General features: G+C 45.0%; 1 protein-coding gene and 1 long non-coding RNA gene across 6 annotated transcripts in view; one reads left to right on the top strand and one right to left on the bottom strand.

The window, feature by feature from the left end:
- REPS2 (RALBP1 associated Eps domain containing 2) overlaps window positions 1-11252 on the bottom strand; it is a 167383-nt gene extending 156131 nt beyond the window's left edge. For 2 of the 5 annotated variants that reach the window (XM_074993679.1, XM_074993707.1), the window contains exon 1: window positions 10857-11246. In XM_074993679.1, coding sequence (XP_074849780.1) covers window positions 10857-11057 — 201 coding nt within the window. In that variant the 5' untranslated portion in view covers window positions 11058-11246. Of the gene's footprint in view, window positions 1-10856 lie in introns of all 5 variants that reach the window. The other 3 variants (XM_074993718.1, XM_074993698.1, XM_074993688.1) reach the window with 3 other exon arrangements.
- Window positions 11241-22378, top strand: part of LOC142012821 (uncharacterized) — a 29597-nt gene continuing 18459 nt past the window's right edge. Inside the window, exon 1 of the long non-coding RNA XR_012645474.1 lies at window positions 11241-11302. This is a non-coding gene — a long non-coding RNA (uncharacterized LOC142012821). The remainder of the gene's footprint in view (window positions 11303-22378) is intronic.

Here is a 22378-nt window from a genome sequence, read left to right as displayed (position 1 = left end):
ATCATTTGCATAAACCATATACATTTCCCTTTTATTTCCCAAACAGGAAAAAAAAAGTATTTCACTTAAATAAGCAAGCAACTGTGGGTCAACTTGCGAGTAAAATATAAAAGTGAAATCACACTATACCATAAGACTAAAGCATACTGTGTAGCTGGTATTCTCTGTTGTGAATCTTTCTAGGTATTCTGAGTAATTATAGCCATGTAAGTTCCCTCTCTTTATTCCAAGTCACACATTACAGAAATTACAAATCTTTCAAACATTTGATTTCTTCTTCCTGTTCCCCAGAGTCTCCTCTCCATCAACACCTTCAATTAAATGATTAATAGTGATCATTAAAAGTAGCCAAAACACACCTTCTCATTGTGAAATACACTAATACCACATGAAGGCTAAGATCAAGTGTAGCACATAAAATATATAAACATACATAATATATTTTAAAAACATCATGCAGATATAAATTCTGTTAGTACTTTTTCTAAATGAATTTCTATATCATGCAATGATACAACAGATGCTGTATTGGCTGTTTGTTTGCTTTTAAAATCAAGTCACACTTGACTGTCTGGAAAGAAATGCATCAGAGTAACCATAAAAGCCACCTGTTGTGCAACAATTAATGTGTGTTATATAAATACTTCAATACATTCAAGAAGCATAAAATTGATGAAATATTATTAACACTTTAGCAGACTCACTGCCTAGGTCTACACCTTCAGAAAAATACATCATTCAGCTTTTCTGGACTAGGTAATTGTTCTATCAAATCTGAAGAGCTGCCCATCTCATCTAGGCTACTCTACACTAGTCCATAAGATTGACCCACTCAGCGTCTAGCAGGGAAGAGCAAAACTGACCTCCCAGTGGTCACAGTAGACCCCGTGCTCTTTCCAATCGGCAAAGAGGAATAAGGGAGGTTGATGGGACAAACTCTCCCATTGACCTTGTTCAGTAGGGGCAGCCAAATAAGTTGAGTGCAAATAGGTCAAGTCTAGCCATGCAATTGCCACAGTTAGAATTCTGTATCGTGGTTGACTTCCTTTGTCTACTATAGATATAGCTTTAGTCTCAGGTTTCCAATGATACCCTTCTAACACTTCAGAGGAAGGTGCAAGAAGCCTTAGAGTAGACAACAGTGGCATATCCCCTAACATAAAGGAACTATTTTCCTGACTACGATCAATTGGTAGTTGGCTCTTGCCCTAAAACTGAAGAGGGTTAAATTCAATAAGGACAAGGGCAAAGTACTCCATGTAGGAAGGCACAACAGGATGCACACACGGAAGGTGGCTGCCTAGAAAGAGGTACAGCAGAAGGGGATCTGCAAGGTCACAGCAGACCACAAGTAAACACTCATCAACTGAATAATACTGCTGTAAAGAAAGCAAACATTCTGCAATGTGTCAGCAGGAACACCGTAAGCAAGACACAAAGTAATTCTTCTGCACTATTTTGTAATAATTAGGCCACAACTGGAGTACTGTGTCCAGCTCTGGCAACACATTTCAGGAAAGATGTGGAAAAATATCAAAAAGTTCAGAGAAGAACAATAAAAATGATTAAAGACAACAGAACCTATGAGAAAAAACTGAAAAAAAGATCTTAGGTTTGTTTACTATGGAGAAGACTAGGAGGGAAAATGATAATCATTTTCAAGTACATGAAAGGGTGTTACAAGATGGAAGGAGAAAAATTATTTGTCCTTAACCTGAGTATAGGACAAGAAGCAATAGATTGAAATTTCACCAAAAATGGTTCAGGTTGGACATTAGGAAACGCTTCCTGTCCAGGTGATTAAGCTCTGGAATCAATTACCTAAGGAGGTAGTAGAATCTCCATATTAGAGATTTTTAAGACCAGGTTAGACAAACTCCTGTCAGGGATATCCTAAATAATGCTTAGTCCCAACTGGAGTCCAGGAGACTGGACTTGACAACCTCTCGAGGTTCAGACTACATTTCCATGACTCATGATAATTTATATCTCAATCCCTTCCCCTTTCAAAATAATTTTCCTGATTACAGATGTTCTCAATATCCATACAAATGGCAATGAGTTCCATAATTACCAGTTGCACAGCAATTTCCTTTTATCGAGTTTAAATGTAAAGCATTTAAGTTTCATATATATCCGCTTGGTTTTGTACTACCAGAAACACCAAATAGGAGTGACTAAGATAACTTAACATTCATTACGCTGTAGAAACCTCTCTCTGTGTTAAGCAGTTACATTTTTTTCAGCCTCTCTGCATACAGGGGTCTCTCCCTGACTCTTATCATTTCTCACTAACTGCTGGAGACCTTCTGTTTCTTTTTTTTGAGACAGGATGATCAAAAATGAACACATTCTATTTGCTCATTTTCTCTCTCTCTGTTTTTTTTTTTTTAATCTACACATACAGCACATGTTTTTAGGGACCTGCACACAATATTTCCCTGAGTGGCTACAGCTGAACTAGAGCTCAGTAATGTGCATGCATAGCACAAACTACTCCTTTCAATGTATATTACTTTGCATTTGTAAACATTAAATTTCTTGTTTTCCATTATGTAGCTCACTCACTTAAGTTTGGTAGATCTGCTGTCTAATGCTCTTCTGTCTCCCTTACTCCTGATTAACCTAAATAAATTGTCACCTCACCATCCTCTTCCTTTTCCAGATAACTAACAGACAACTGATTCTAGCAGAGCAACAGACTTTTTACAAGGATAGCTTAAAAACCTTCTGTGAAGATTTTATCTAAGGCCTTCTGACATTTTAAATAAGAAATGTCAAGGGTCTCTTTTATGCAAGTATCATAGACACATTCAAGGATTTCCAGTAAAGAGGAAAAGCATGAACACAGAGTTTACAGAAACCATGCTGGTTTCTCGCTGTTGTATCCTGGTCATCTAGAAAGTACTTTAGCATTCTATTTTTATCTTTGTTTCAACTTCTTTTCAATTTACTGAACTGAGGCTTACCGGTAAAATTCTCATGACTGCCTTCACCATTTTACATCTCTATAAGCAACAATTTCCCCAGTAAGTAGCTGATTTTAATGAGATTGCACATTTGTTATCAATTTGTTTTTTTTTTTCAACACGTCCTCTTTCAGCATGTGACTCTGACAATATCAATTTACCCTATGCATATTATCTGTAAAACATAGGCCCAGAAGAGTAGGATTCTCCTCAGTCTCCTCTATGGCAAAGGCTGATGCAAATAACCCCTTTACCTTCTCTGCAATGTCCTTAAACACCTTAATTGCTCTATTTTGCCTAGTATACCAACAACCCCCACAAATGGTGGCAAGGCTTTAGATACACTTGAGGAATGTATTAGTATTTGTTTTTATGTATTTGACCATTTGCTCTTCAAATCCCCACTTTAAGCTCTCAATTTCCATGGTTCCATTAGCTTCCCAGTAGCTGATTTCTCATTTTTCTAAAGGGCACTTGTTTGGTTTAAATAGCCTCTTGAGTCTTGCCACTTTACCATATCTCTCTACTTGTCGTCTTGTTATTTAGAAGCATGCGTGTCATTTTATTCATACATCTTTTTCCCCATTCCAGATGGATTCCTCTGGCCAACATCCATGCCTCTTTTTTCCCTTCCTGTTTAACACACCACCGTACTACAGGCAAGGAAGGAGGAAAGAGACTTCCCTTCAAGCTCATAATGTGATCTCCCAGAAAAGTAATGGCTGTATAATAGCTTCCTTCCTCTTTAAAGGATTATCACACTTTTTTGTCCAAACCCCAAAAGCCCCAAAGGTGAAAGACAAGAGATCAGAGCAGGGGTCAGCAACCCCCGGCACGTGGGCCACTCTGGTTTTCATCAGCATGTGAGGCAGCAGCTCAGCCCCCCTCTTCTCCCCCACATAGCCAAGATCTTGCTCAACTCTGCCGCCTGTGGCTTAACAAAAGACCAGCTAATGCCACCAACCACCACCTAACCGGTAAAGCTCTACAACTGAGTTTATTTATTAATGAAGCTGTTGTAAGTAGGACTAGTAGTGACTTTAAAAAGTATCACCAGCACTGGGCCTGTATATAGAGGTCAAAAGGTCAAATTTTGGCACTCCGCCTCTGAAAGGTTGTTGACCCCTGGATTAGAGTACAGCCTCCAACCTCTGCTGTGCCCTCCACATCCCCAACCCACATGCCACCTACAGGCAAAGAGACCACAGTACCATTTTCAACCAAACCTCATGTAAAAGACCTCCACCTTTACGAAGATTTCTAAGCAGCACAAAATTACGAAAATAGCTCTAATGCTCTGCACGATCCACAAAGCATAGTGGCTGTGATGAGGTACAGTCACAGAAGACCGCTCAGGATGTTCCCTAGTGTGCTGATCATGCCAACAACATACAGTAAACTCTTTCATAACCTGCAGCCCTGGGACCAGGAGGCTGCCAGATATTCCAATATTCTGGGTAACAGAGAGGTAGCCCTGGCAAAGCATAACACTAAAGAAAAACAAGATTAGATAGTAAGAAACAAACAAAACTGTATGCAGAGTACTTTATTTACCAATAACAGTGGTATTGTACACTGTGAACCTATAATGTATCTGCTGTATTTATTTGTTATTTACTTTCACTATACTGTACTTATGGAAAATGTGACTAAAATTTACTTACGGTTAAAATTATCAGAGGGGTAGCCATGTTATGCTGTATCCACAAAAACACAAAGCCCTGTTGCACCTTATTGACTAACAGATTTTTTGGAGCATAAGCTTTTGTGGGCAGGCTATAAGGTGCCACAGGACTTCTCATTGTTTTTATGATTAAAATGCCAGTTATTTGAGAGTTCTGGATGATACAATGCCAGACATGAAGGAGCCTTCTGTATACATAAAATTCAGAAATGCTAGGGAGGGGTGTAGGCTTGTGACTTATCTTTTTAATGTTATAACCTGCTGGATCTATAAACCCTATTTTTGAGCATGTATCATTTTTATAGTTTAAGTTATAAGTTGTGTCTACATATTTCTTTTTCCAAATGTTTGGCTCTGTGAAGACCTCAAAAGGAGGTGTGGCTACCCTCTTGTGAGAGTACAGCTTGTAAGGGGATAGCAGTACTTATACAACTTTATGGGTGTCAATCCACAACAGAGGAACTTACCTTTGAACATGGAATCCAGCAGACAGGCAATGGCTGATTGCCTACAATGGACTTAAACAGGTGACCTGCACATGTGACAGGCTCCATGTTGGAATACAGTGTTACATCAAGAGAACAAGGGGACTCCCTCCACAGGGGAAAGGTATAAAGTGACCCTGGGGTTCCTTCATCTTTGGTCTCGAGCTTGCCTTCGAAATTGCCTGACACAACCTTAGGAAAACAAAGAACTTCACTGAAGACCCAGGTCAAGGTAAGATCATTTCTGACCTGAAGATTTCACCCGATATTAAAAGCAACTGTTTAATGTAAGATCTCACAAGTAACTAGATGTTTAGGAGAACAGAATTAGCTATGTGTTTTCTCTTGATTTGGTAACTCATTTTTATCTGCTTGTCCTTTTCTATAACCACTTAAATCCTAATCTTTTGATTAATAAAAACTCCTTTGTTTATAATCAAGCCCAGTGTAAATTGTTATTTCCTGGGGAGGACAGCCACTGTGACTATCTCCCTTTGATTGATAAAAGGGGCTTACCTTTTGCACAGAGACAAATCTGCTTGGGATTTTGATCCCTTCTGGGGGTTGATTCCCTTGGTGCCATGCCCTAGAACTGCTTCCACCCAGAGCTGTGGTTAAACACTGTCTCCACTACTCTGCCAGTGCTTGGCTGACGGAAACCACAGGATCTGCCTCAGCCCTACAGGGTTTGGGGGAGAAACCCAGAGAGCAAGAAGGTGGATGTCAGAGGCATGATCAGCTCACCGGGCAACATCCCAAGGGGTCTTCTCTGACTGCAGCCCGTCACAAACATAAAACGTCTTTTCCATCTAGCTGGTGCAGAGATGCAATCCAAAACTAGAGCATAGGGTTCCAATCAGTCTGCTACGTGGCACTGACAACCACTACCACTAGCTCCATGAACCAGCACAAAAACATGCATATTAAGCATGAAGACTTCCTTTAAAAAAAAAAAAAAAAAAAGGAAAAGTCTTATTTTCAAAAAACTATTTCAAAATATACTAAACAAGCAATCCTGCAGCACCTTAAAGATTAAGAATTTTATTTATCCAGCAATGAGCTTTTGAAAACTCATTACCTAATAAATAAAATCGTCAGTCTTTAAGGTGGTACAGGATTGCTTGATTTTTTATTTTTTGTTTGCTTGTTTGTAAAGCCACAGACAAACACAGTTACCCCTCTGAGACTCAAAACAAACAAGTTATCTATTAACACAAGCTAGTCACCACTCCCTTAAATGGGTGCAACTTTTATCACTAGGAACCAGATATTATTCACCTCTGTTTTATTTTACGTTTCCAGCATTATATTCTAGGTGGACAAAAACTGATCAGATTGGTTTTATCATTCTTGGAGCATGTAGAGTGAAATGGACAGAAAATGAGCCATACATTTTTTTGAGAGACCTTTCCCAAGTGTTTCTTTGTTAGATTTTGTTTTCTTGCAGTTTCAACATATCAGCTAAGACTTTTGATGGGGGTGGTTGCTAGCACAACCAACAGAGAGAACTCAGAGTAACCTTAGAAGACTAAAGTGGTGTGCTATATAGAGAAGTTTAAGAGCCTGAACTTCAAAATGTCTTTATTTTCATTAACTGTAAAAAAAAAAAAAAAAAAAAAAAAAAAATTGAGGGGGACAAGCTCTGAGATACCATATTTTAAAACATGATAAAACATTGGCTAAAAACTTTGACCTATGGCCAATTAAAAAGTGTCTGAAATGACTTATAAAACTATAGTTTGGGGTTTAATCATATTTTGATTTTGTGAATCAATGAAGATGGTCTTAAAAAAAAAAAACGAGAAGTCCTTGTGGCACCTTATAGAGTGGACTAACATATTTTGGAGTATAAGTTTTTGTGGGCAAAGACACACTTGGTCAGAAGATGGTCTTGTTACTACAGATGACCTAGAACACTGTTCTCAAACGGCACTCAGCCCCAGCTCGCTCCTGCAACCCTTCTCCCGCCCAGACCTAACCCCCAGCCAGTGTTCCCTCTAATTTTTATTATCCATAAGCAGAACAAAGTTTGTAACATCCGCCAAGGCACGTGCGGAAGTGCAATACAATAGAAACACACGCTGCCGGCTGTGGGAGCTCTGCTGGTGAGCTGAGCGGCACCTGACTCTCTTCTGGGCAGCTGCCCAAGCACTCAGCTTACAGGGAACACTGTGCAGGGAGATTTATTTATATACCTCATAAGGACACGGAAGGAATTCTAAAACAAACAAGTAAAAATCACAGAATATTGCCAGCTGCATTTACATGCCAGGGTATGAAAAAGCATGCAATACTATAACAAATACAGTGCTAATACACTATGCTAAAATTCAAGCTATGGAGTTAAACCACATTAAGAAAAACCACCAACAGACTTGATTTATATTAATAACTAGAAGATAACCAATCCAGTCTTCCTTTTAAAAACAAGTTCCTTAAGCATTCTTTCTTGTTTGAAACTCTTTCTTCTTTCCAAAATGTTAGTAAATTTAAGGCCTGGACTCGGAACTTAGAATCAGGTGGGTGATAAGGAGCCACACTCAATCATGGCAAATCCAAAAACACTTTGGCCTTGTCTACACTGGCAGCAGGTAGCGTGCAGGAAACTTGTAGCAATACATTGCAGCAAAACACAGGTTGCATCCACAAGGTGGTGTGTAGCTACACATGACAGCAAAGGACTCTGGAAGTGGGGAGGCAGCAGGAGGCAATGCTGAAAACTACCAGTGTGGACAGGGGGAGGCACTGTTTTGCAGCATAGAATGCCATGCAGGTTACACACCCTAAGGTACTGGTGTGTCTGTATTCTACTCACCCAAGCAGTGCCACACCATTTATAAGTTACACCCGTGAGCAGGGAGAGGCATGAGAAGGCTATATATTTTGGCTGGGTCTACACGTTCCCCTTCCTTTTGAAAGGGGCATGTTAATGAGCAGGTTCGAAATATGCTAATGAGGCACTGCAATGAATGAATAATGGCAGCTGCGGCGATCCGAAAGTACGGCTTTTTGAATCCCACGCTGCCCGTGAAGACGGGACCTTCCAAAAACTGGGGGGAATCCTTTTGGAAGGTCCCGTCTCCGCAGGCGGCGCACAAATCGCCGCAGCCACCATTATTCATTGCAGCACCTCATTAGCATATTTCGAACCTGCTCATTAATATGCCCCTTTCGAAAAGAAGGGGAACGTGTAGACCCAGCGTCTATGTACTCTACACACCACGATGAGTATGCAGTTTAGATATACTCTGAATCCCAACAGTGGTACTATAGTGACTGATAATATTTTTCCTCTGGATATTATTAGTAAGTACCATCTGGAACAGTGTAGGGCATCTGGTCATGGAAGTAATTTCCCCTATAGTAATTCAGAATCACTTACCTGCACATTATGTAAATCCAAATTATATGCTCCTTAAGAGAAGACCTGTCTGTTTCCAGGGAGAAGAGACAGAAGTTTAGTCCCTGCAGGCCTTAGCCAGTTATACCTGTATGTCAACTAGTGTGACGTCACTATTTGTTTCTGTTTGATGTATAAGCAGGGTTTCTGTATAACAACATTTCTGAAATTCCTGACAAAATACAAATTCAGTGTTTTTCTTCCTAGGTTAAGTTTATTGTTAGCAGAAGTGTGCTACTACACAGAGTTACATTACTACCCTACAGATGAAAAAGAAGAATTAAGACTTGCTCAGGGCACATACGGCAATTTCATCACTTGAAAGCATTGTGCGCTGTTTGTATTTACATATATTTTGATGACAATTCCAGAACAAAATATACACTATATATATAAACCTTGGAATACAAACATTTTATTATACAGTACAAACGTTATAATCTGGTATGTCCAGATAACAGGGGATGCCAGAAAATAAAACGTGATGGTTATTCAAAGTAGCCTCTCTGCTGGCCTGGCCTGGGCAGCCAGGCCCTCTCCCACTGGCCCTGCTCCACCAACTCAGCAGCTGGCCCTGGCTGAGCATGCCAGTTATTCAAGTTTTGTATAACATGGCTTTTACTGTATTTATACTGGTAACCAAAGCAGATTTAAGAATATGTGTAATGAAATTTATGATAATACTTAATTTGTTTAAAATCACAGTCAATGTAAAAATAAAAAACATTGCATATATCCCTCGAAAGGTAACAATCTTGCATTTATGCCAAGGGATCTCAAGTGGCAATTCATGTACACTGATGCACAAATAACACAAAGAGTTTACATCACCCACTACCATTTTGTAAACACCTAGAACACGAAGCAGCAGCAGCTGAACTATAATAATATTACAAAACAGATTAATGCAGATTTAAAATGTTAACATTACACATCTGCAACTGCCAAACCATTTTAAATACATGGCTGCCCCCAACAATGCCATGTACGTTTGTGATGGTGTAAAGTTTACTGATACAATATTTTTAGAGATGGTAATAGAAAATTATACGGCAAACTACTAAACAGTCCTCAACTGAATACATAACTTCAACAGTTAATGGGACACTAATTTGTTTCAAGTTGTCTACTGACTACTGAAAAAAGCAGAGGAAGAGGGGATAAACTGCCAAAGTTGCCAAATACTCCAATTCAGTTAACAACAAGAAGTCTTGTGGCACCTTATAGACCAACAAATATTTTGGAGCATAAGCTTTCCTGGGCAAAGACCCGCTCCACCAGATGCATGAGTGGGGGTTGTGCGTTTCAAAGGGGTATTTAAAGAGTGGGGTCCCAGTAAGAGGGAGGGCCAGAGCTGACACTGCAAAATACCTGTTAATCTATAAGGTGCCACAAGACGACTTGTTCTCAAAGATACAGGCTAACACAGCTACCTCTCTGATACAATTCAGTTAAATATCAGAGGGGTAGCATAATTAGTCTGTATCTTCAAAAACAAGGAGTCCTGTGGCAGCGTATAGACTAACAGATATTTTGGATCATAAGCTTTTGTGGGCAAAGACCCGCTTCGTCAGATGCAGCAACATTTGTTCCAATTAAAATTGCAGTTGAAAATCTCTGAATTGGAATAATAATAAATATTCAGATTATTTAGCACTTACAACGCATTAAACATTAGCTGGTTAAAAAGAATATACAAATTCAACAAAAACTCGTAACTACTAAAGTCTCTGGATAGGTAAATTCAGAACATGCTAACCATTTTCAAAAGCAATAAGACAGAGCAACAGTTTTACCAGTGTTACTCATCAAAAACCTAAACCCACTTTTCTTTCTTTCTTTCAAAGACACTGGACCACGACCAAAAAAAATTGTGGCTGTTTTTTGTTTGTTTGGGGGCGGTGAGGTGGTGGGGATTGTTACACAACTAAAATTCCCCATCCAGCCCTCCAGATACTTTCACCCTCTGATGGGGGTTTAACGAAGAGCCCAGGGAAAATGCTACACTTATATGCCTAACTGTTTCAAGAGGTGTCCCTTGGCTGCTTGAACCTACGGGCGTCTCTGCTTCGCGCTGAAGCACGAACAGGAGGCGGGGAGGGGGGAGAGAAGACAGGCGCGCAAGGGTGGCACAAACAAGAACACGAAACAGAGGGAACTTTCTCCCCAGGGTGAAGCTGATACACCCACGCCGGGTAGGGCAATCAGCTGAGAGACACCCCCTCCTCCCCCTGCAGTGGGCACAAGGGCTGGGACCCCACGTGCCCGCCCGGCACAGCAGGGCTGCAAGCCGCCCCCGCGCTTCCCGGCTCACCCACCTGGTGCAGCGTATCGGCGGGGAGCTGCGATGCCCGGAACAGGTCGCCCACTTTGCCGGCCGCGGCGGCTGGGGCCGGAGCCGGGCCCCCCTCGGGCGGAGGCGGCGGGCAGCAGAGCGCGAAGAGCTCGGAGTAGCGCTGCTGCTCGGCGTCGCTGAGGGGCATGAGGAGCCCGGCCGCCCCCGCGGCTCCCTGCTCCATGGGGCGGGGGCTGCGGTGCTGCGGGGAGCGAGGGGGCGGTGCCGCCGAAGGGGGAAAGGTGCCCCCGCCTCCCCGGCGCGGCTCTGCGGTGCTCCGGCCGCGCCGGCCCCTTCCCGCCCCGCCTGCCGCCGGCCCAGCGCCTCAGCGCGCCAGCGGCCCCCGCCGGAGCGGAGCGGGACGTGCCCGGAGCACGCGGAGGCGGCGGTGCTGCCGCTGGGGCGGGGAGGCGCCGCCGGCTTGGACAGGTTTGGAGCGCTCTCTACAAGCCCTTCCGGTCACTCGGGGGCGCCTGGGGGCAAGGAAGGGATTCCGGGGCAGAGCTGCCTGTCTGCCCCTGGCGTGCGGGGTGCAGGCTCTCACTGGGCCGGGGGGGGTGGGCAAGAGCCTTTTCTCCAGGTCGGTAACAAACTCAGCCCTTCAGGAGCCCCAATGCATGTGAACACCAGAGGGGCCTTGCTCAATAATGTCAGACCGCACTTTGTGTAACCCCTAGGTTAAGCACAGCGCGCACGCAGTGGTTTGGAATGGACCCTTGATTACTGCAGGACGTGCACAAACTTTTTCCCTATTCTATTTCCTCGCACATTATGGCCGTTTCATGCTAATACAGGGAGCGAAAGATGCTACTGAGGCACGGATGCAAATTCCTGCACCTCATTCGCATAACGTCACGTGATTTGGAGTCTGGAAGACAGTTTTTCTGGACTCCAAAATGCTGTGTAGAAGCGCTGCCGCCGGGGGGGAGGGTGCTTCCGGAAGGAAGGCCTTGTTCCAGTGGCCCCTTCTTCCCAAAAATCCCAAAAAGTTTTGGGAAGAAGGGGTGACTTCCTTCCGGAACCCCCCTCCTTGCCAGCAAGGGCTGCGCTTCTACACAGCGTCTTTTGGAGTCCGGAAGAATGGTCTTCTGGACTCCAAATCAGGTGATGATGTGCTAATGAGGTGTGGGGAATTTGCCTCTGCCCCTCATTAGCATCTTCTGCTCCCTGTATTAGCATGCCACTTCTGAAGGAAGTGGCCTGTGTAGAAGCAGCCTAGGAGAGAACGGGCCTGTCACCTAGGGCCTTCTGGAGTGTGGCATCCTGATTAAGGATAGGTTGTAGGTCTTTAATAATTCGTTGCAGTGGTTTGAGTTGGGGGCTGTAGGTGATGACCAGTGGTGTTCTGTTCTTGGCTTTTTGGGCCTATCTTGGAGTAGCTGGTCTCTGGGTATTTGTCCGGTCCTATCAATTTGTTTTTTTTATTTCTCCTGGTGGGTAATCCAGGTTTATTAATATTTGGTAAAGATCTTGTCGTTTTTGGTCTCTGTCAGTAGGATCAGAGCAAATGCAACCACACCTAAGGGCTTGACTGTAAACAATGGATCTAGTTATGTGTGCAGGATGGAAGCTAGAAGGGTGTAGGTAAGTATAGCAATCAGTGGGTTTCCGGTACAGTGTGGTACTGATCAGGCCATCCTTGATTTGTACTGTAGTGTCCAGGAAATGCGTCTCTCGCGTGGAGTAATGGAGGCATAAGTTGATGGTGGGGTGCAGATTGTTAAAGTCTCTGTGGAATTCTTCTAGGGTCTCTATACCATGGGTCCAAATCATAAAGATGTCATCAGTGTATCTTAAGTAGAGGAGAGGTAGGAGGGGATGAGAGCTGAGGAATTTTTGTTCCAGGTCAACCATAAATATATTAGGGTATTGTGGGGCCATGCAGGTGCCCATAGCAGTTCCACTAATCTGGAGGTATAAATTGTTCCCAAATCGGAAATAATTGTGGGTGAGAAGAAAGTTACAGAGGTCAGACACCAGAGTGGCTGTGGTGACATCAGGGATGGTATTCCTGATAGCTTGTAATCCATCTTTGTGTGGAATATTAGGCTACGTCTACACGTGCACGCTACATCAAAATAGCTTATTTCGATATAGCAACATCGAAATAGGCTATTTCAATGAATAACGTCTACACATCCTTCAGGGCTGGTGCCGTCGACGTTCAACGTCGACGCTGGGCAGCACCACATCGAAATAGGCACTGCGAGGGAGCATCTACACGCCAAAGTAGCACACATCGAAAAAAGGGTGCCAGGAACAGCTGCAGACAGGGTCACAGGGCGGACTAGCGCTTCCGGGGCAACAGCTAGCTGCTCCCAGACACACTCAGCCTGCACAGCACACGGTCTGCAAAGCCATAGGCATGCACACCTCAAGTGACGCAGTCATGGACCCCCAGCAGCAGCAGCAGCAGCAGCAGCCAGAGGTCCACACAGCCGCCCCTGCAGGAGCAGTGCTCGCCCTGCTCCATGCCATGCAGGAGGCAGCTGATCACATCCTAGCCACAGAGGAGGAGCTGCCCACAGGAGAGGAGGAAGCAACCGCAAACCCTGCAGCACTCCGCCCCCCACCCCCGCCACCTCACACGCCGCCGGCTGTGGAGCTACCCCATGAGCGCCGACTGGTGGGAGCGGCTGGTGCTGGGAGAGTGGGACGACGACCGCTGGCTCAGGAACTTTCGCATGAGCCAGCAGACATTTCTGGAGCTATGCCAGTGGCTCACCCCCGCACTGAGGCACCAGGACACCTTCATGCAGCGTGCCCTCAGTGTGGAGAAACGGGTCGGCATCGCTGTCTGGAAGCTGGCCACTCCAGACAGCTACCGATCCGTGGGCCAGCAGTTTGGTGTCGGGGCTGTCCTCATGGAGGTAAGAGGACCCATGGGGGGAGGGGGTGGCAGCCCTGGCAGGGGAGGGGAGGGGGGCCCTGGCAGGGGAGGGCCACAAACACCCTGCAAACCCCTCACTGGTGCTCTCCCATGTGCTTCCCCTGCACGTCGTCCACACCATCAATGCCCTGCTCCTCCACGGGCTCGTGAGGCTTGGGGACCTGGATGCCGCCGTCGTGGGCTTTGCCACCCTGGGCTTCCCCAGTTGCTTCAGGGCTCTGGATGGGACCCACATCCCCATCCGCGCCCCGGAGCACAGTGGAGGACGCTACCTAAACCGGAAGGGCTACCACTCAGTGGTCCTGCAGGCCTTGGTGGACAGCCGGGGCCGCTTCCTGGACATATATGTGGGCTGGCCTGGCAGCACCCAGGATGCCCGGGTATTCCGGAACTTGGGCCTGTGCCGCCGGCTGGAGGTGGGGACCTACATCCCCCAGCAGGAGATTCCTGTGGGGGACACCACCATGCCCCGGTGGGCTCTCCGGGACCACTGACACCTTGCCGGCGCTCTCTGGTCCTTCCAATGGTGCAGCTGCGGAACACGGGGGGAAGAAGAGTGGAGACAGTCATTAGTGTGGGCCCCGAGCCGTGGCCCTTGTCCCCCCACCCCTCTGCTGCTGGTTCCCCATCCCCGTCCCTGGGAGATGCTGCTGCTGCTGCTGCTGATGGGTATCCTGCCCCCTACCCCCGGGGGACCCTAGGTTCCGCTCCCCCCATCCCCAGGGATGGAGCATGGCACTGTCGTGCTGTGGGGGCAGGGGCTGATGCACTCTTCTGTCTTTGGGGACATGGTCATCTGGGCATGGGGAGGGCCCTGGTCATATCTATTACCCCCGCCCCTCAACCCCGTGCACCGCGGGGGTACATACCTGATGGTCCACTCCCACGGTCGTGGGACACCCGGTGGGCGGACGCCCTGTTGGAGCTCCGTGATGGTAGGATTATTTGGAGCCCCGCGTTGCTGGAGGAGGACTCCCCCTCCTCCTCCTCCTCCGGTGCCCCAGGGGAGGCTCCTGGGGGGGGCCCTGGGGTGCGGGGCTTACCTCCAGGGTGGACTCCGCCTCCGGGGCCTGCTGGGGCTCGTCGGCTGAGGTATCAAGAGTGGCCGGAGGGGAGGAGGTGTGCCGGGGGCCCAGGATGGCCCTGAACTCCCTGTAAAAGGGGCAAGTGACGGGGGCGGCCCCAGATCGGCCGGCCGCATCCCGGGCCCGGGCGTAACCCTGCCACAGCTCCTTCACCTTACTCCTGATGTGGTCAGGAGTGCGGGCAGGGTGACCCCGGGCGGCCAGGCCCTCAGCCAGCCAAGCAAACGCATCCGCTTTCCGCCTCTTGCTCCCCATTACCTGGAGCACCTCGTCCTCACTCCAGAGCCCCAGCAGGTCCCAAAGCTCGGCCTCCGTCCAGGAGGGGCCCTGCTGCCGCTTCCCAGACTGGCTGCCGGTCTGGGAGCCCTGGCTCCCCTTGCGGGGGGTCCCCTGCGGGCGCTTAGGGGGCTGGGGGGCGGCCATCGCAGCGCTGGGGGTTTCTTGTGGCTGCAGAGAAGCGTGCAGGCTGGCCGCGTGGCTGTGCTGCCGCCTGCACGCGCTCTCGGCTTCCTGCACAGGAAGGCAGGGGGCGGGGAGCTTTAAGGGGCTGCTGCACGCGGCGACCATCGAGCTCAGGGGCTGGAGAGAGCGTCTCTCAACCCCTCAGCTGATGGCCGCCATGGCGGACCCCGCTATTTCGATGTTGCGGGACACACAACGGCTACACGTTCCGTACTTCGATGTTGAACGTCGAAGTAGGGTGCTATTCCCATCCCCTCATGGGGATAGCGACTTCGATGTCTCGCCGCCTTACGTCAATGTCAACTTCGAAATAGCGCCCGCCACGTGTAGCCGTGACGGGCGCTATTTCGAAGTTGGCGCGGCTACTTCGAAGTAGCCGGCACGTGTAGACGTGGCCTTAGTGTACAGAGCCTCTACATCCATTGTGGCAAGGATGGCATTGTCAGGAACTTTTCCGATGTTTTGCAATTTCCTCAGGAACTCAGTGATATCTCAGAGATAGCTGGGAGTGTTGGTGGCATAGGGTTAGAGGAGGGAGTCCACGTAACTGGATAGTCCAGTGGTAAGGGTGCCAATACCTGAAATGATAAGGCGTCCGGGGTTTCCAGGTTTGTGGATTTTGGGAAGTAAATAGACTGATCCAGGCTGGGGCTCAGATGGTGTGTCTGAGTGAATGAGGTCCCAAGTAGCAGCAGGGAGTTCCTTAAGTAGTTTTTGTAATTTCCTTTGGAATTCCAAAGTGGGATCAGCGGAGAGAGGTCTGTAAAATGTGGTGTTGGAGAGTTGTCTGGCTGCCTCCTGTTCATAGTCTGACTTATTCAATGACAACAGCACGCCCTTTGTCAGCTGGTTTGATTATAATGTCTGGGTTGTTTTTGAGCTGTTTGAGTTGTTTTTGAGCTTGTAGACGTTCACCATTTATCTAAAACAATAGGGAGAGAGGTTTTTTTTTGTATTTTTTGGGTTTGTTTTTTTTTTTTTGCAGCTATAAGGCTGAGAGCCACAAAGAAGTCCTTGAAAAGCTGCATGCGGCTCCAGAGCTGCACATCACAGACCCCTGCCCCAGGCCAGTCCCCAAACCTCCCACTCTAGTGCAGTGTTTCTTAAACTATGTTCTGCAGAACACTGGTGTTCTGTGAACAGCTCACTGGTCTGCCACAAGTGTTTGGAAAAATAATTCAAAGTTCTACAGTAAATAACCATTTTACAATGATAACGGTAATGGAAAATACTGAACCATAATTTTATTTCTACATCTCATGACAGTGGTAGTAGTCTGGCAGCACAGCAAGGTTGATAAGCAATCTTCTAGCCTCCCTATTCCTCTAATCTTCTTCTCCTATCTATACAGCAGCATATCAACTAGCAAAAATATGTGGTGTATGCGCTACCTTAGCTAGGTGGCTATGCTCTCAGGTGTTCCAGGTAAAAAATACTGTTGTTTGTTCTGTGGGTTCAAAAAAGTTAAGAAATGCTGTTCTAATCCCTCTATCTTCACATACTCCACTTCCATTGTCAGAAATGTTCCAGAAAACTTTAGTGACCAAGGGCCAGGTTGCAAATATCACAGAGGTAGCTGTGTTAGTCTGTATCTTTGAGAACAACAAGAAGTCCTGTGGCACCTTATAGACTAACAGATATTTTGGGGCTATGCTCCCAAAATGTGCTCCAAAATATCTGTTAGTCTATAAGGTGCCACAGGACTTCTTGTTGTTCTCGAAGGGCCAGGTTGTCTACCTTGAAGGGCAGGCAAGTTTACTTGGCCACTTTGATGGAGTGGTTGAATCCCCACCAGACTTCCATACAATACCCACAATACCCCTGTGAGGCAGGGAAGTTATGTTATTGCCACTGAACAGCTGAGGAACTCGGGCACAGAGAGGCTGTGTTAGAGAGAAAGTTGTGGCAAAGCAGGGAACTGGGAACAGACCTGCCAAGGTAACACCTTAACCACAAGTCTGCCCTTCCACATTTTCTGGGGTGCTGAAAACCTGCACCTGTTGGCTTCACTGGAAGGTGAGAATGTTCAGCACTGCTGCAAATCAGACTAGGGTGGCTCACGAATACCCACTAGCTCCAGTCCCTGTAGGCTCTATGTCTTTTATTTCTGCTTCTCAGTTGGAGGAGCGTGGATATTTTTTTCTCACTTGTATGTGTCCTCCAGCTGATTTTTTCTGTGGGTCAGTAGCCCCTGACCCAAGAAATGTTCCCCACCCGTGCAATATGGGGTCTATCCTGAGAGCCTTATCCTGCAAACAGTTAATGTAGCTGCTTAGCTCTTCTACTGTGAGTAGTTCCAGTAACACTTGCTGTAATAAAGTTAAGTACGTGGGTGTTTGCAGAATTGGAGTCTTAGTTAGAAAGATGGGACTGAACCCTCCAGAGAGGATGTTTTCAGGCCTTAGTGTTTTTTATGTCAGCAACCAATAATATTTGTTAAAAATCTCAGACAAATCAGAATGTCTATGGACAGAAATTCCATGATCAAATAGGAATATAGAAGTAGGGATATATTATCAACCACTTGACCAGGACAGTGATAGTGACTATGAAATGCTAAGGGAGATTAGAGGGGCAATCAAAATAAAAAACTCAATAACAATAGGGGATTTCAATTATCCACATATTGACTGGGTACATGTCACCTCAGGACAAGATGCAGAGATAAAATTTCTGGATACCTTAAATGACTGCTTCTTGGAGCAGCTGGTACAGGAATCCACAAGGGGAGAGGCAATTCTTGATTTAGTTCTGATCTGGTCCAAGAGGTAACTGTAACAGGACCTCTTGTAAATAGGGATCATAACATAATAACATTTAACATTCCTTCGGTGAGAAGAACGTCTTAGCAGTCCAGCACTGTGGCATTTAATTTCAGAAAGGGGAAGTATACAAAAATTAGGATAGTTAAGCAAATTAAAAGGTACAGTGACTAAAGTAAAATCCCTGCAAGCTGCATAGAAACTTTTCAAAGACACCATAAAAGAGGCTCAACTTAAATGTATACCCCAAATTAAAAAACATAGTGGGAGACCCAAGAAAGAACCACCGTGGCTTAACAGCTAAGTAAAAGAAGCAGCGAGAGATAAAAAGACATTTTTAAAAGGATTTTCAAAATGCTTTCTAAGTACATCAGAAGCAGGAAGCCTGCTAAACAACCAGTGGGCCCCCAGATGGTCAAGATGCAAAAGGAGCACTCAAAGATGATAAAGTCATTGTGGAGAAACTAAGGCTGCATCTAGACTTACCTTGAAGGTCAACAGCTACTACGTGATTTTTGGTATGCTAATTGTATACCAAAAATTGACGTTGCAGCCGTCGACTTTTGTGCCCATCCTCATGGCAAAAGGTCGACGGCAGCACTCCTCCCATCGACCTTCTTTACTACCAAGTGGCTCAGGAAGAGTTCCAGGGTTGACACTGACCCTGGAACACACCATTTCACATACGTGTGAACCAGAGCGGTTGATCTTCTCTGGTAAGTGTACATGTAGTCTAAATGAATTCTTTGCTTCAGTCTTCACGTCTGAGGAGGCTAGAGAAATTCCCAAACCTGAGCCATCCTTTGTAGGTGACAAATCTGATGAGTTGTCCAAGATTGAGGTGCCATTAGAGGAGGTTTTGGAACTAATTGACAAATTTAACAGAAAGCATTCACCCAAGAGTTCTGAAAGAACTCAAATGTGAAACTGCAGAACTGTTAACTGTGGTTTGTAACCTGTCTTTTAAATCACCTTCTGTACCCAATGACTGGAAGTTAACTAATGTAATGCCAATGTTTAAAAAGGACTCTAGAAGCAATCCTGGTACTGGGCAAACTAGTTGAAATCATAGTAAATAATAAAATTTTCAGACACAGAGAAGAACATAATTTGCTGGGCAAAAGTCAACATGGTTTCTGTAAAGGGTAATTGTGTTTTATTAATCTATTAGAGGGGGTCAAAAATGTGGACAAGGGGGATCCAGTAGATATAGTGCACTTAGATTTCCAGAAAGCCTTTGACAAGGTCCCTCAACAAAGGCTCTCATGTAAGTTAAGTTGTCATGGGATAAGAGGGAAGACCTTTTATGGATTGAGAATTGGTTAAAAGACGGGAAACAAAGTGTAGGATTAAATAGTAAATTTTCAGAATGGAGAGGGGAAACTAGTGGCGCTCCCTAAGGGTCAGTCCTAGGACCATTCCTATTCAACTTATTCATAAATAAAGTGGAGAATGGGGTAAACTGTGGGGTGGCAAAGTTTGCAGATGATACTAAACTGCTCAAAGATAGTTAAGGCAAAAGAAGACTGTGAAGAACTTCAAAAAGATCTCACAACACTGAGTGATTTGGGCAACAAAATGGCAAATGAAATTTGATGTGGATAAATCTAAAGTAACACACATTGAAAAAAAATAATCCCAACTATACATACAATATGATAGGAGTCAATTTATCTACAACTAATCAGAAAAGAGATCTTGGAGTTATCATGGATAGTTCTCTGAAAACATCCACGCAGTGTGCAGTGGAGTCAAAAAAGCAAACAGAATCTTAGGAATCATTAAAAAAGGGATAGAGAATAAGATGGAGAATATTTTATTGCCCTTATATAAAACCATGGTACGCCCACATCTTGAATACTGCGTACAGATGTGGTCACCTCATCTCGAAAAAAGATATATTGGCATTAGAAAAGGTTCAGAAAAGGGCAACTAAATGATTAGGAGTTTGTAATGGGTCCCCTATGAGGAGAGATTAAAGAAGGTAGGGCTTTTCATCTTAGAAAAGAGGAGACTAAGGGGGGATATGACAGAGGTATATAAAATTATGAGTACTGTGGTGAAAGTGAGCAGAGAAAATGTATTTACTTGTTCCCATAATGTAAGAACTAGGGGACACTAAGTGAAATTAAGGGGCAGCAGGTTTAAAACCAATAAAAGGAAATTCTTCACACAGCACACAATCAACCTGTGGAACTCCTTGCCAGAGGAGGCTGTGAAGGCTAGGACCATTACAGGGTTTAAAAAAGAGCTAGATAAATTCATGGAAGTTAGGTCCATTAATGGCTATTAGCCAGGATGGGTAAGGAATAGTGTCCCTAGCCTCTGTTTGTCAGAAGCTAGAGATGGATGGCAGGTGAGAGACAGGATACTGGGCTAGATGGACCTTTGGTCTGACCCAGTATGGCCATTCTTATGTACTGCTGTTTGGGGTGGAAGCAAGCAAAAACCCCATTTGCATCCCCCCCACACTACATGCCAGTGAATCCCATGAAACCAGCTCATGGCTCCCAATTGACAAACGCTGCACTAGGGGCCACCATCCCATCTGATGAATAACTATTTAGCCTCTGTTATTTGTGTCTCACCACCTTTTGGGTGCATTACTGCAGCAAAGCAGTATTCCTGGAAAAGAGGCCTTCAGTGGTTTGAAAGCAACTAGTTTACTTGGTCCCACCTAAGCACAAGAGGCTCAAATTGATGACTTCTGAAAGTCCCTCTCAGCAATACATTTGTCTGATTCTAGTACAGATCTCTGCAGTGCATCTCCTCAGTAATATTGGCTACCATCATGAGCACAGCAGACCTGTATTCTGTACTCTGTACTGGCTTCCCATACCTATAGAATATCAAATCCAAGCTCAAGGTCTCGGCCCTTATCCTCAAGGCACTTGGGTCCTTGGACTGAACGTCTCTTAAAGCTCAACTAAAGTTATGGAATGAAGAGTGGCCAATATTTTTGGTTTTCTGACACACTGAAACTTTCCATAATAAGTATACCTTGCCTGGGCAGGAGACAGTTTTCTTGGCAGCTGGTCCAAGACTGTGCCATGAATTCCATAGGAACCCTGCATTATGACAGACCTCACCAACTTCTACTCCAAAGACACATTTTTTCCCATTTGCCTTTTCTCACGTAACTGTGTCCAGATGTGTGTTTTGAGTATGTGTATGTGTGTAACATTTGAAAAATTTCAAAACCAAAGCATTTCACTGCCCATACCTCTGCTCTAGGGCGACAATAAGAAACACAAGACATGTATTAGTCATATCACTTAATGCACCACTGGGAAGTGATCAGATACAGAGCTGATTAGCGTAGTATATGGACTTACTTAAAATAGAATAGAACGTTGCATGTTGTACACATAAGTGGAGGGAGGAGGCCTCTGTGGTAGGGGTTGGGGATGTGGGTGTAGAGATAATGTGTTGTAGATGGTGAAATCATAGATTGCAAGAGTTGAGAGAGGCATTAATTAGTGATTTCCTGGCTTTTATATGGTTGAGCAAAGTTGACTGTTTTTATTGAAGTTGTATTTAATGGAATTGCCATTTTTTAAAGATGACTATTAAAATTGGTAGCTATTATGACTTGAAGAGCTATCATAGCTAATCTATAATATCACCCCAAAGACCATTCTAGAATGATACTCCTTTCCCATTCCTCTTATACTGCTCCCGTGCGTCTTCTTCCTCTGCCACCAGCCTGTTTCCCTTTATGTTCCTTCCATCCACTCATTTGATACCTCCCATGCACCAATACTCCCTACCAAATTCAACTTTTAGACCCTGGTTAACATTTCAAAGCCGAAATGAAATGGGGTGAATTAGGGGTGTGGAGAAAAAGGGGAGAAAGCATGATGTGAAATGGGGCTGTTGGGGTGGGATGGAGTCAATATGTGTGCGTGTAGAGAGCAAGACGATGCTAATGATGGATACAGGTCAGTTATATGTAAGTCCCTTCTTTTTCAGTATAAACCAATTTTTACCGAAAAATCCTGGGTTTTACAAAAAATATTTTTTTCTGATTTTTACCCTTATTTTTATCATTCAGATTAGTGGTGTTAAAGAGTGAGTAATCTGGTAATCGAGTAACCACCAAAATTTCCATCAGTTACCTGGTTAACTGCCCTCCCACCTTGCTGCTCTGCATTTAGAAGTTTCAGAGAGGTAGCCGAGTTAGTCTGTGTCTTCAAAAACAAGAAATCTTGTGGCACCTTATAGACTAACAGATATTTTGGAGCATAAGCTTTTGTGGAAAAAGACCCGCTTCCTGCCAAATGCACAAGTGGAGCGCTCATGCATC

This window comes from Carettochelys insculpta, chromosome 1 (genome assembly GCF_033958435.1).
Source record: "Carettochelys insculpta isolate YL-2023 chromosome 1, ASM3395843v1, whole genome shotgun sequence".
In the NCBI taxonomy this organism is placed as follows: domain Eukaryota; kingdom Metazoa; phylum Chordata; order Testudines; family Carettochelyidae; genus Carettochelys; species Carettochelys insculpta.
Note: the sequence above shows the minus strand (reverse complement) of the source record. Positions and strands in the feature narration are given on the sequence as shown.